General features: G+C 28.2%; 1 protein-coding gene across 2 annotated transcripts in view; it reads right to left on the minus strand.

Moving 5' to 3' along the window:
* Positions 1 to 3,177: 3,177 nt before the first annotated feature.
* The window catches only part of PIG-S (phosphatidylinositol glycan anchor biosynthesis class S), a 57,609-nt gene continuing 45,141 nt past the window's right edge, over positions 3,178 to 15,645 (minus strand). For both annotated transcript variants that reach the window (XM_021146476.4, XM_071182927.2), the window contains one exon: positions 3,178 to 3,363. In XM_021146476.4, coding sequence (XP_021002135.3) covers positions 3,252 to 3,363 — 112 coding nt within the window. In that variant the 3' untranslated portion in view covers positions 3,178 to 3,251. The remainder of the gene's footprint in view (positions 3,364 to 15,645) is intronic.

A 15,645-nucleotide genomic window follows, 5' to 3' on the forward strand; every position in this document is an offset into this window, starting at 1 on the left:
TCATGCCGAGTTTGAAATTTATTGGTCAATATTATAGGGAGTTACGGGGTGTGATGTGTGTGTGCCTCCTGATACGACTTTTGTCCGTCTTTCAGCCATTATTCGCTCTTTAGCAAAGAAAAATTACTCTTTTCATTTATAGAACACTTTATTCACTTCAAAATATTGTAAAAGAAGATAAAAAAAAATAATATTAAGTAAAATAAATAAAAATTTTCCAAAATTTTTCAGTTTATTAGCTATTATTCGCTATTTAATAAAGGAAAAATAGTTATTTCTATATACAGAACACTTGATTCACGTTAAATTGTCGAAAAGCATATTAAAAAACATAATATAAAATAAATAAAAAAAATTTAAAATCGACCCTTGCAAGGTTTTGAACCCAGGTTTTCCGGGACCAAATATCAACCTTGTGCACTGCGCTACGAACTGCGCCACGCTTCACATACCAGCCCCGCGTATATTTAGCTTAAAGCACCTCCTCCCGGTTAGTCAACAAAACATATTTTGGCCCATTGTGGACCCACTAACTGGTCTATGAAAAATTCCTTTGGTACAATTGTTTGTTACATTGAACTCTAATTTCGGGCCGAGGTTGAAATTTATAGGTTAATATTTTAGGGAGTTACGGGGTGTGACGTGTGGGCGCCTCATGTCACAAGTAGAAAGTCAACTGTTCAATGTGGACCATCCATCGAAGTAGTTCAAATCGAAGTGGGCGTTACTGTCAAGGTATGCGTATTCGCATCAAGTCTGGGTCACCAATTAGGGGATGGTAGCTATCGACTATGTTAACCTTCATCTATGAAAACCTACCCCACCATAGAATCGAGTTAACATGACTTATATAGTAGTGAATTGGAATTATATTTTTGTAGTGGTAGATACATTACAACTGTTTTTGATTTGAGGGCTCAATCATTTATGTTTAATGTTTCTAGCTGACGATGGGGTGATCAACTTCTCTCTCATTTTTTAACACATATATATAAACGCGAAGTTTCATGTTAAAAAATTAAATATACCACCATTTTATGTCTCTTGAAGTGTTAAAATCTCCTGATAAATTGAAAAAGGTGGCAGGTACATTTTTCTAAAAAGTAAATAATTTTAAAAATATCTAATGTCTTTCAAATATTTATATTTCTTTCATTTTTAAGTATACTAAATTTTGATTTAACAGAATGAATTGTTAAATCCATATAATTACAAACGAGGTGCTTTTTTTCTTCTTCTTCCACCCAATATAATAGGGACTAATGTACTTTCACACAATATTTCATCATTTGAGTTCCCTCTTCATGTAACGCAAATGAGGATGAATTCCATGAAAAAGTTCTCCAGGTAGACCAGTTTGTCTCAATGCTTGATCTAGATGTTTCCTTGTCTTCTGGGTTATGATCAAATTTCGGTAGACGTAAAAGAAGGTCCGTAAGAAAAGGGTACGTGGAAAAAATGGTGCAGTTAAAAAGGCCCAGGAAAAAAATATATTTATTAAAAAGATTGGTGCTTCGTGAAGCCTACTTTACCTCAAGTGCTCTACTCACATGCTTAGTGGGCAATCCTGCCCTGAGGATACCTGCAAGTGACTTAGTGCGATCCTGATTGGCTGTTGAAACGTGACGTTTGTATTTATATACCTCTGTATTTAATTAACGTAACATTAATAAACGAGTTATGTAGAGAAACTTAGCTCAGCGTTAATACGACATACGGCTGATAGATATTGGTTGTCTTTTTCTTCTGGAAGTGCAAGCACCCAATTATTAGCTGCGACTACAGAGTATATAATCTATTAATAGTCATAAATTTTGCTAATTTTGATGTTTTGTTTTTTAGTAGAAATAAATAGTCGGAAATGTGAGGATAAATGCAAACAAACATTGTAAGTACTTAGTTTATGGGTAGACCCTTAATTGGATTTCACTATACACCAGAAAACTATTAAGATTAATTCACACTACTACTAATAAGTAATAAAAATGGTCATAAACACAACTAGTTCGTAAAAATTTATCACAATGCTCGATAAAAAATATTTTTCTCATTTATTTGGGCTTTTAAAATCTAAATAGAAAGAGAGAACATGTACGTTAGGTAAGATGACCAAAAAAATTAACTCAAAATAATTTATTTTATTCAATAATTCGTATATTTTGTTTATATTTGTTTGAAATATTTACTTGTTTTTGAAAACGTGTGCTGAAAATTCGCACTGTTTCGTGAGGAAAAATAATTTGTCTTAATAAAGTTTTTAAGCAAAAATGAACTTCAGACGTAAAAGCATTGTTAAATATTAATTCGAAATTCTTCTTGGAATGCTACTTTTTGTATGTTTCGTCATTTTAAATGCATTATTCCAGCGCTTGTTGAAGACGTAGTGAAATATATACTTCTGATTCTAGTGCTATGAGAATATTTCCGTAACAGTACCTGTGCGTATCAACAATCAGTGCTTAGATGCCAAAGGGTTTTTTAACTTGCAAAATTTTAGAATCAAACATGTAGAGGTTTGCCCGGGAATAGCCACATGTTATTCCCTTCCTGTTAGTCCACTTTCTTTCAAGCCCATTTAGCCACTTTTTTAAGATTTTTAATTGGCCAAAACTTGCCGATTATTTTGATATAGGTACATACATATATATATATGTATATTGGAATATATACCCCCATATGCATAAAAAATAGGCGATTGGTGATGTTTGTGCAATAAATTTTTAATAAATTAGCCCTCTATAAAATTATTTACTAACCATAATTAATTTTCTCCAAAAAAAAAATAAATGTATTTTGAACTTCAAAATACAAGAACAAAAAAATATATGTTTCTTCAGAGAAAGTATGTTTTTATGTCTGATTCTGTAAATCAATTCATAGTTAGCACTAATTAATGAGCATAATTGAATTCAACGTTACGAACCATTAAGATTGACTCATATGAAAATCTGATCATTAGAAGGAAAGTTATTCAGGGTGATATCTTTTTTTATTTTAGACACTGTATATAAAGAAAATAGAAAAATATATCATTTGAAGTTAATATTTATTCAGATATAGTATTAATATTTTTTGAGAATTCTATGAAAATATTAATAGAGAATAAGTTGGTGTAGAACCTTTCAACAAGAGAGTTTGCAGCTCTGGTTGCATCTATGCAAATAATAATAAAGCAACTAATAAAGAATTTATTTTTATTATGTGAAAAGACAGCACATATTGCAAATAACAAGAAAAATAATCCTTAAATATTAATCGTGTTTCGATTTGTGTTTTAGTTCATTCCAAAACTTCCATAAATAGGTGAGAGACATCAGCACTGGAATACTGATTGGCAGAAACAAAGGAATGTAAATAGCATACCTAAAAAAAGAATCATAGAAATTAATATTCTCACAGCTTGAAAAACTCAATAGTAAATATTACAGTAGAATACGGATTATCTAAACCTTTTCAGGGTGCATAGCCAGATTTTTCAACAAAAAATAAGCACACTTGAAGCACTCAGAAAACATTTTTAATCACTTTCCAAAAAAATAATAATAATAATTAGGATGTGTGCAAAAATATAAGTTATTTCTTTCTATCATTTCAAGTTCTAAATTTATAAACATAAAATCAGCAAAATTCAAAAACTTTACATAACCATGATAAAATAACTATTTTTTGATAAATATTGCAGAGAAAATTGCAAAAATCCTGCTTTTTTCTGTAATTTGTGACGACAATCGACAAGGCAAGGAAAAAACCTCTATTTGAAACATAGAAAATTAAGCACTTTTTACAGACCTCGAATAAAAAAGCATCTTTAAGGGCCTTTAAAAAATGCAAATCAAAAATAAGCACTTTTTAAAAACGCTAAGCACCCTGCTTTTTCATATGGATACTTTCAGTGGTCGGAAAAACCAAATTATTTTCTTAGTATACTACAACTACATTGTTACAAATGTAGTTAACCACAACTTCTTTTTTTAAACGAAGTGACTACAAAAAACTACTTTGGAATTGTAGTAACTACTTCACAGCTTTAAGGAGACGAATTTACATTAAATGTAAATGTAATTATTTAAGAAATATAATCATTCATGTTTACATGAGCCAGTTGGTTATTCGAAAAGTTTTGTTTGAAAATGTTCATTTGATCTTCAACTTTTTATGCCTTTTCCGACAACGAATATTTAATTTAAGAAACACGAAATTATTAAATTACTTGAAATTTTTGAATTGTTTAATGCTTTTTTATTTCCTCTGAGAAATTAAGTATAACGAAATACGTTCTCTTCCTTTGAAATAACATCAATGTTTCAAGAGTGCGCATTCGTAGGTGAAAGTATGACCAAAGCAATAAATTATCTATTTTTCGTAATGGCTAGTTTAAATATAAGTCACACGTGATTTTAAATACGTAATTCCTTTCAACGCTTAGCTGAAACCATAGGGTCGTTTTCATTGCATCCATTGACGGACACGCGAAGATTTGCACCCTTCAAATTCGAAACATTTGCGGCGTCGAACCCGTGTTTCTTTACTAAACTATCGTTAAAAGTAGTTTCCAGGTATTGCTACAAAACTACCGTTTTTTTTCGTATTGCACTACTAATTACTCTATTTTAAAAAAGTAGCTCACTATGTTACAAACTATGAAAAAAAGTAGCGACTACAAGAGTTTCACTACTTGTGCGCTATCTCTGATCACTAGGTACTTTGGATAATCAAAATGGGTTCTGAAATTTGTTATGCACAAACGCACTTTGGCTTCCTTTTCTTTTCTACTCCATACTTTTTTCTTCTTCAAAGAGTCCAATTAACAGAAAACAACTTTAACCCTTTGTAAGGCCATGGGAAGTATACATCCCACTTATGATTTAAGAGGTCATATGCTAATAACTACAAAGAAAAAAAACACACACACACACACATATATATATATATATACATATATATATATATATACATATATACATATATATATATATATACATATATATATATATATATATATATATATATATATATATATATATATATATATATATATATATATATATATATATATATATATATATATATATATATATATATATATATATATATATGTATATATATATATGTTACTGTGAATGACCGAAATGGGTGGTTGTGAATGTCGCTTTGTTAAAACGTCTAAAATATATACTTAGGTCTAGTTAAGTGCCCGGTATGCCCTACCTCAATGTTTTTCTGAGGTCCAGCGCCCAGTATGCATTTAACCGCTACACTAATTTGTCCTCAGCAGATATTAAAATATCGAAAAAGTATAATAAAATCAACAAATAAATTTACATAAAATATGATATAACAAATATTTCGGACATTCACCAAAGCGACAGTGTTATTGTTGACATTCACCGGTTCACATTCTTTTGATTTTGGTCATTCATATATATACCAATGAAGGGCTTTGTTAAAAGAAAGGTGGGTAACAGAAAATTTAGCATGGGGGTTAATAAGAGATCAACACTTGGTAGCCATTTTTTTTTCTTGTATTCATTCATTTGATCACTTCTCATAGAGTTCATTTGTAGTTATAAATACACAATTAATAAATTCGGTTATTTATAAGTTCAAATACTACTTAGAGAATATTTCTGAAATTTTGAAAACGTCCCTCATCAGAAAATAAATAGATAAAAAATGGTCTTCAAAATAAAATTAATTTCAAGAAATAAGTTATTCATTATTACCTGAACGACGCAAGCTATTCAAGAATAAGTTATTTTCAAAAGTAATTTTAGGTATAAGTTATTACACTTAATAATAAATTCGGTTGTTCATGAGTATAAAAGTTTTAAATATAACTTAGAGAATATTTCTGTAAAATTTTGAAAATGTCGCCCATCACAAAATAAATAAAAAATGGTCTTTAACCCTCCTGGCGTTTCCCCTCTCTCTTAGTTTCTTACTTCAAGCGGCAGACACATTTTAGATAGATGCTACCAAAAGTGTCGAGGGTCGGACAAAAGGTATGCTTTCCCCCTTCTGCTTCAATTTGTGGTTAAAAGGGGTGATTATCGGTCTAGGAGGTCCAGGTGGGTCATAACAGTTTGATGGATGAATCGCGTATGTGATTCACTTTTAAGAAAGTCATTTTTGAACTGTAGTCAACATTGCACTTTCCTCTGAAATATCAAGCAATGAAGAAGACATTTTTACTGATAAGATTATTGCTTTCAGGTTAAATTACACTTTTTCTTGTCCTTTGAGCTTTGACAATGATAACGTTGATATATAACATCAAAGGTTGTTATCAATATCCCCTGTGATGGTACTGAATAGGTTCCTTCTACTGATATTTTTTCCTTCCTAGCTCTTTTGACTTCTGTTATTTCCCAGATACATTTGCCAAGTTTAAAAAAAAAATGTGCATCCTTTTTAATTTACTTCAGTTCTAAGTTCATGTAGGATGAGAACAATTTCGTTGATTTACGTGTTAGTAACAAATCATGTTTACCTTTTTAATCCATATTAATGATATCTTTGAATTTAAAAAATAATTAATAGTACTTATATAGTACTTATATAATAGTACTATAGATACGAAATATAACGGCAATTCAGTGGATATTATATATTCATGTATAATGGCTCTTTTTCTTTGAGAGGGAGAAAAAGCTTTTGTTAATCGCTACTGTTTCAAAATGAAATATCCATTTTTAATTCATCGTTTACGCGATTGAGTAAAAATCGTTAGGTATTCTAGTAGCGATTTATAAAACTTCAAAAAATATGAATTTCTATTTACACTAGTAGTTATTAGGCAAAACTGCATTTTTCATTATATTTTTTCATAGTAAAAATAATATTAAGAATGAAAACAAATCAAAATCTAATCTAATCTTCGCATGCAAGGAATAAATATCAGTACAAGAATCATTGCAAGAATATTTTTTCAAGCAAGGGCGGGATCAGGGGAGGGGGATTTGTACCCCTGTCGGGTATGCCCCCCCCTCCCATCGGGAAAATTTTAAAGTCTCGTCCGGAAAATAGTCTGGTCACATTTTTTTCTAAATTATGTCAAAAATTCTTTTACACTTGCCTAATAAAAAATTTTGTAGTTGACTTTTTATCTATTTATTCTTAAGAATTAGTAACAAAAATTAGTAAAATATATTGCAAATTCTATGTAATTATAGTTTCACTGCACTACCCATAACTTTACCTGTACATTGTCAAACTAGAGACTGGATGCGATTAGACATAGGTGAAATTGAAGACTTTTCGAAGTCCCATAGAAATCCTTTCCCACAGACACATCTTCATTTTCGTGGAAACTTATCTTTCAAACTGCTATTCTTTCTTCTGGAGAACTGAGAAGGGGATACACAGGTCCTCTTCTTTGCGAATTCTTTTTTATGTAATGTGTTTATCAATGGTTTATGCGATCACGTAATTTCTTTTTGAAATTTTCAAGCAAAATGAAAGTATAAGAACAAAATAAATTTTCTTTTAATTTTTTAATCTTTTTTTTAAAAAAATACTATTAATTGAGGAAAATCATTTACTTATTCGGATTCAAGGTTTATATTTTAATCAACGCAATAAATATGCAGTCGGAAAAAAACAGTAACAAAATATTTTTAATTTATTATCTTTTTTATTATTTTCTTAGTAGTAAAAAGATTGTTGATTGATTCAGAAAAACAATTAAACTGTTCATATTCAATATCCTAAAATATATATTAATCAACCTAACAGATTCTCATTGACTTATTTTATGTACAGTGCATGAAATGGAAAAAGGGAACACCTTGATTAACTTTTGATTTAATCATATTTTCACGTACAAAGAATCAATACCATATTTTAATTTACGAAAATGAACAGAAAAACGCATTCTGATCTGGATAAACATACAAGTTTGTCTATAGTTTCAGGTTTGTAGATCTTGCTATTTTATTTTATCCGTCGTTGAACAACCGACCCAATTTCAACTCCGTAGCCTTGTAATTTTGAACCAATCCAGAAGACCAGGAAACTCCTGGATAAGTACCCCCAGTGTTGTTTATTTGTTATGGGAACATGGGGGACTTTGCGACTCGATAGATTTAACGTGCATCAGTCGCCATTTACTGCACGGGAATTTCAAAAATCGGGATTCAGAATTTTTAACGCATATTATAAATATATTAAATATTTTATAACTATTTAAAACTATATTTTTTGCATGGCATTACCTTTGGAAAAACGAATTTTAACAATTGTATGAAAATTTTTTCGATTCAATCAAAAAGCAAAATCGGTCAAATAAGTCCTGAAAAATAAAAATAATTTTTTTTTTCGAAATTTTGTCCCCTAACTTCTTAATTTTTAGTGTCTATTTCTTGTGACTTAAAATTCGTAACTATGAAAGCAAAAACAAATTTAAATCGTAGAGGAAAGAATGTTTCGCGTTGACATGTGGTAAACAATAATCAATTAACTGTGTGAAAAGTTATTCGTTGCAGGCATATGCCAATATGTAAAACGCTTTTGCAGGGCGAAACAGAAATCTTGGTAGAAAGTGTGCTTTCAGCTTTGCAGAGAAACGAAAACATAGGCAGACAAACAGCAGCCATGTGTTGCAATTTTTTTTTTTAAAAATGTAAGTTAGTTAATATTCGTTTCTCGGACGCAAATTTAAAATTTGTAAATTTAAAAATAATTACAAATTTAAGCTATATTGTTTGAATCTTATATAGCCGATGGACTTACTCTTTTTCTCAAATAGAGAAATTAGCATTTTGCCGGACATAGATGTTCACTTTAAAAGCATCTTTGAAAAGAAAAGGGAATCGCAAGGAGAAATTTTAGAAGTATCTTTGTATTTATTTACAATATATATTAACATCGAGTCCCCTGATTAAAATAGCCCTTTTTTTGTCCGTAAAATTATACAGTGTAACAATTTAAAAAAATAGAAGTTTTGCAATTTTATGGGCATAACCATTTCGAAGTTCGTTCGAAACGGGGCATGATATCTTCAGATAGAATACGTGGATGCAAAAAATGTACTTAAAACTTTATTTGCAAAACATTTAAATGAGTCAAAAGTCAATCGATGCATATAAAAATAATATTTTATATTAAAATATTCTTTAAATGCTTTGTTAAATGTGCATGAAATTTCTGATTTTTATTATCGAATAATTTTTGCTTTATGAGAGTAAGAAGTGTCGAAATTTTTTGAAATAGCGGTTACTGCTACAACTATTCTTCATTACAGAAGTAATTTTTATGATTACAATGTATGGTAAATTGCACCATACAATACAAAATATATCGATAACAGAAAAAAAAAATTTGATTTAAATTTACATTAAAAGGAATCTGCACATTATGGGTATCAATATTACTGATTTTAGATTCTTAGAAACACACTTGAAAAAAATGTAAAGTATAAAATTTGTTTTAATTTAAATATTTTGAATTTGTTTGAGCCCCCCCAGTCGGGGGAGACTTGACCCCTTGTCGGGCAGAGTCTGGCGCCATCCTTGATTTCAAGAATTAATACATTGATTCTTTGCTATTTTGTCTATTGCTTTAATTTCGTGGGAATGATTTTTACAATATAAATCAAACAATAATATATATTGTAAAAAAAGTACGTCACAGTAACAGAATTTAAATATACAAAAATAAACATATTTTTAAAAATTTTTGGTTGTATTGATTTAGTATAATTAATATCAAGTAAATTTTTTTCATGAAAAAAATTAACTCTTTGCACCATGATGACCTATAGAATCAGTTATTCCAAATATGTTTCTGAGACACCATTTAGAAATATTGTCTCAGACTCAAAGGTAAATAACTATACTTCTAGCTGACAACACTAATTTTTTCCGCCTATAGAATAGAAATAGTGCATGCAAAATCGGAAAAAAATCGTTGCTCTGCTTTTCTTTTTCTGTGAAACAAACTGACAATAATTACAACCTGTAAACATGACATAAAAATACTTTGTCATAAAAAAGTACTACGATCATGCATTATTCAAGGTGCACACCTTTTGTATGGCAATTAAATGACATAGAAAAGAATTACACAAAAAAAGGAAGATATTTTCAAAATTGGAAATGGTAAATAGAATGAATATGGGATTTTATATTTTTATTCGTTAGTTTATATATTCATTACTTTATATTCTTATATTCATTAGTCTATATTTAATTTCTATAAGTAGGATATGTTTGCTTTTTTTTTCTTTATAGAACCTAACTTAGCTGGAAAAAAAATTAAAAAAAACTTATGTGTATAAGTATAAAAATCTATTAAAATATAAATATTGCTTTCCCCCGAATTCCATTCTTTCATCCCTCTTCAAAGTCAAGAGATAGGTGACGTATAATAGGAAATGAGCTATGGGATTGCAAATTCAGGTTTTTAAGTCGAACGTCATCGAACTAGTCACTCCTTCTATTCAGAATAGATAAGGGTAGGATTTCTTTTCTAGGGGGGTGGCGGAGGAAGAACTTAAACTACTTGAACCTGTGAACTTTTGAAGCATATCATACAATTGAGAATTTGTAATTTTTACACATGTTTCAAACATAATACAACTGATATTTTAATTAACATTAACCTGTTTAACATTTTCTCATTTAAATAAATATTTTATTGCATAACTTCGTTTGTATTTTATAAATACTATTTAATTGAATAAAGTAAGCTATATATAAATGAATTTTAATGAAGTTGCTATATTTTGTATTTCTAACGAGGTTATCAGTATAATTTTATCTTTCATCTAATTTTCCTTTTTATTTTTAAATTATTACTAATACATTTAAGCAGATCAAATTTAGGAATAAAGTTTTCGGGATCTTTAGCTTCAAATTTGCAAAAAAAATAAAAACTTATTGCACTATTTTTGTAACATATCAACTAATGAAAAGTTGCAATAACATTTTTTTTTTAAAAATTAAATTTTTTAAAGAAAAAAGTATTATACGTATTACTCTATGGTTTCAAATTATATGTGCTAAGAAATATTTCGTGTAATAAAACTTGCCTCCCTGTCCACTATATTTACTATTTATAAGAGTAACACTTTAAGAATATTTTATTTATAGTAATTAGCAATGTATTTAAGGAGCTTGTGGGTTATGGATATACTTGAGATTATGGTAGGGCGCAAGAACTTGTTATCACTTAAAAAAAAACATATAAGAGGTTGCATTATGCCTTATAAAATAAATTACACCATCATTTATGAATTCAAAGATATACAATTCCTAAGAATGAAAAAAAAACATCATGTCTTTCATATTTATTCCCAAATATTATTATTATTCATTCTAAATTTATTGAAGCTCTTATTTTAAGTTTTATTATTTTCTTGCAGTCGAGAATTTCTCGAAAAGAATCGCAGAAAATACAGTGACAAATCTTCTCTGCATTTCACATTTCTCTAACTTAATGTAACACGTTCTGCTTATTACAGTACGTCCATTTCTTTTAGATCATCTTTCATAGTATTTTTGATCATAAATAGGAAAGAAAGCGATAGGCGAAACTCACTTCATCCGAACACTTATAAGCGGAGTCTAGATTATATTTACATCACAAGAAGGCTTGTTTATTGCTTATTTCAAATGAAACTTCTAAAAACGATTTCAATAACTTAACAAGATCATCACGTAACTAGAAGTATTATTTACTTTAGTATTTAGACCGCCAATAGATGAATATTCTAGTACGAATGACAGTACTGTAATACTTAATTTGATTGTGTTAAATTAATGGAATATTAGGGGGAGTGGAAAGTAAGGTCATTTCGATGCCGTTGGTATTTGTTACCAAGATTTTATTTTTAATCAACACCGTATTTACCCTCGTTATCAACAACTTTCAAATTCCGGATTGTTTAAAATGTATATCGTAATGTGAGTGACATAAAAAATTTACAATTTATTTGATTATTTGCAAGGATGGAAAAAAATTTTTGGTATATTAAAACTCACTTAGTTATTTGAAGTTTTAACAACTTGTAATTTTTTTTTACATAATTTATTAAGAAAATTTAAATTTATTATTAAACTTAGTTGTTTTTACTGAAACAAGCTATAAATCGTTTTCTTTAAAATGTATATCGTAATGTGAGTGACAAAAAAATTTACAATTCATTTGATTATTTGTGTGGATGGAAAAAAATTATTTGGTATATTAAAACTCACTTAGTTATTTGGAGTTTTAACAGCTTGTAATTTTTTTTAATATAATTTATTAAGAAAATTTAAATTTATTATTAAACTTAGTTGTTTTTACTAAAACAAGCTATAAATCATTTTCTTTGAAATGTATATCGTAATGTGAGTGACAAAAAAATTTACAATTCATTTGATTATTTGAGTGGATGGAAAAAAAATGTTTGGTATATTAAAACTCACTTAGTTATTTGGAGTTTTAACAGCTTGTAATTTTACTAATTTAATAAAACGTATTTACAAATGAAAAGAATTTCGATTTCCTCTCTATCCATGAAAAAGTTTCAATATCATTAATCTAAAGCACAAATAAAACTAGTGTCATAGGTGATGGGATTTTAGACAAACGCCGAGAAAGTCCAGAACATTACATGAAGAGGAGAGAATGTTTTTAGAGTTAACTTCAATCGCAAGAATTGTTTTAAAATATATTTTGTAAGCAAAAAAAATCTTTTTTTTTTAAAAACAATTAATTAATTTAACTAAATTAGTTAAATATTATAGAAAATTGGTAATATTAAAAATTCATAAATTAGTTCATTAAATATTACATTATTATTTAGAGAAGAAATAATTTGCTGCATTTACACTAAAATTAAATGAATTTTCGAAAATTATTTGAAATTTAAAAATACAAAACGATTTAAAACATTTAAAGATTTAGTATAATAAATTAAGCAATAAATATTGAATAAAATTCAATCTATCGAATAAGTTGAACAAAAAAAAAAATAACCTGTTTATTAAAGGTAAACTTTTAGTTTGAGTGGGGGTTCAAAAATCAAAAAGAATGCAAAATATTCACATCTATTCAAACAGAAATACTATAGCACAGTGAGTGATTTACGATGACAGCTTATACGCCTCTCAATTTGTGAGCAGTAGGAGGTTGAGGGGGAAGGAAATATTCTAGAGGAGAAAAAGACGGGTTCGCCGCTCTAGAGGCAGATCGTGAACCCGTGAAAACACGGGCAAGCCGCTTTCAGCATGGAAATCAAGCCCGTAATATAACGGGCTTGACGCCAGGAGGGTTAAAATAAAATTAATTTCAGGTAATAAGTCGTTCATTATTGCCTGACAGACTCAAGCTATTCAGGAAAAAGTTTTTTTTAAAAGTAATTTTAGGTATAATTTCATTTTAAAAATCAATCTCAATTCATAAAATATTTTACTAATACACTACTAGAATGGTCTTATAGAGGCTTAAACTATGTTGAAATAGGCTCAGAAATAAATTTTTTTATTTTTAAAACTAAAACTAGAAATTTTATTTCTAAATTAAATAAGAAATTAATCCATAAAACTATTTCATTTAAACCAAATTATTAGTTATTATTTCATTTAAACCAAATTAGTTAATTAGTATTTTTAGAAAAATGTATTTAATTTTAAATTTTTAAAAATCAGTAATATTTTCATAAGACTGTAAAATTTGATTTTTTGTTAATGAGTTATTTTTCAAACAATAAACAAAACACTTCACCTTTAGAATACAAGAAAATTCAAACAATTAAACAAGAAGTAGTTATCGTTTTAAAATTATCACACGTGTCTAAGTTAAATGTTATTTAATTATTAATATATTTCCAAGAGTTATTGCTCCATACTAATATTGTTCCCAGTTTCAATTAAATTTGCAGCACTAATTAAATATTTTCTTAAATTAAAGAATTTTATAATTTGTAATAAAAAATACAACCAGTATTATGTAATATCTCAGAGATAAGTTTTGTTAGGATAAAAGTTAATTAAAGTATAATGAGAATACTTTAAACAAGAAACCTCAACGGTTCATATTTAGATTTAATAAATAAAATTTTATTAGTCTAATGATTATTTATCTAAATAATTAAGGTAGATAAAGTTTATGAATTTATGAAGTAAGTATGGTTTTATAGTTATACCAATTAGGAACAGATATTTAACACAAATAAAGTTTGTTAGAGACTAATTATTATTTAAGTTGCATGCTTTTGTTATAAGCATTCATTTACTATGTACTAATCAGACTAAAATTTATAGCATTTATTTTATGAAAAACATGCTTTGTTTTCATTCCTGTAAAAATTATTACACTCCATTTCCTGTAAAAAATCAGTTGTAAAATCATTAAGTAACTATGCATTTCATTTATTATCAGGGTTAAAATTTGGAAAAAAAATTCCCTGTGTTTTCGCTGTACATATCATACACAATATATTTAGAGGAAAAATTTACTGTGCTCTTGTCTGAGCTATACTAGGCTAACTATAGTAGTTTTAATTGCTGAAAAAACTTAGAGAAAAAAGGAACATATTTAAATAATGCTATAGTAAATGAAATAGTTTAGTATAGCTGAAATATCATGGTTAAATATCCCATAGATTACGCTTTGAGTAGTCACCATTTTTTAAAAGACAAGATAAAGAAACAAAATAGGGGGGATGCACGAATTACTTCCTTTATTGCATTTTGCAAAACATCATCACATTAAAAAAATAATTTTATATCATTAAATCTGCAGCAGTAATTACCGAAAAGCAGATCTAAGACGAAATCACACGAATCAGCTTCAGAAAGGGGTTACTCATATGCATATTTCGTTTAAAGATTTTATTGTTTTAATAAATAATATCGTATAAAAAACATTGGGTTTTAAAAACTAAGTGGAAATCAAAAGCAATAACTGCCAAAAAAAATTATAGAATCATTGCCTTAAAAAGTAAATGATCAAATGCGCAATTTGAATTCCCCATATCATCTGTAATATATCAGGATATCTAAAAGCCAATCAATGTCCATAACAGCAGAAAATACAATCAAAATGGATTTACAATATTGGCATAAATTGAGTGCTTCAAAATTGATTATTTAAAAGTGTGATTCAAATTTTACCAGTAAATTTCTGCAGAAAAGCAAACCTAAATGCTTTACTTTCCAAAAGAAAAAACTTTCTGCAAGAACGTTCTGTAAAGTTCTGCAACAATGTCGACGTGATTCTGCCACGGGGCTAATATTGACTTCTCTTTTTTTTTAATCCATTAATAAGAATGATAAAAAAACTCAAAAGAATTTACAGTAAGTTTAAATTGCAAACACAAAGACATTATTGTTAAGGCATCACATCAAAATGGACCAGAGAAGAAATTTTTGTATGATAAACTTCCACAAATGAATTGTTTAAAACCTGACTAAAATTTTGCACTTCAAACATATATTTCTGGTAAAAGATTCCAAGTAAGTTTAGATGTTTTAAAATACGGGTGCAGAACCCTTTTCAGTAAAAGGCAAGGCTGCAGGTTTAGTCAAATTGGCAGCAAACATCATAATTTTTCAGAAAACATTAGAATTTTAAGAACTACATTTTTTATCAGTAAACTTAGTAATGTATTTTCAGAAAATTACTTTCAATTTTTTAGAATTTATTTAAAAAAGGAAAAAA

Source organism: Parasteatoda tepidariorum, chromosome 7 (genome assembly GCF_982258835.1).
Source record: "Parasteatoda tepidariorum strain Cologne lab strain chromosome 7, Ptep-v5.0, whole genome shotgun sequence".
NCBI lineage: Eukaryota > Metazoa > Arthropoda > Arachnida > Araneae > Theridiidae > Parasteatoda > Parasteatoda tepidariorum.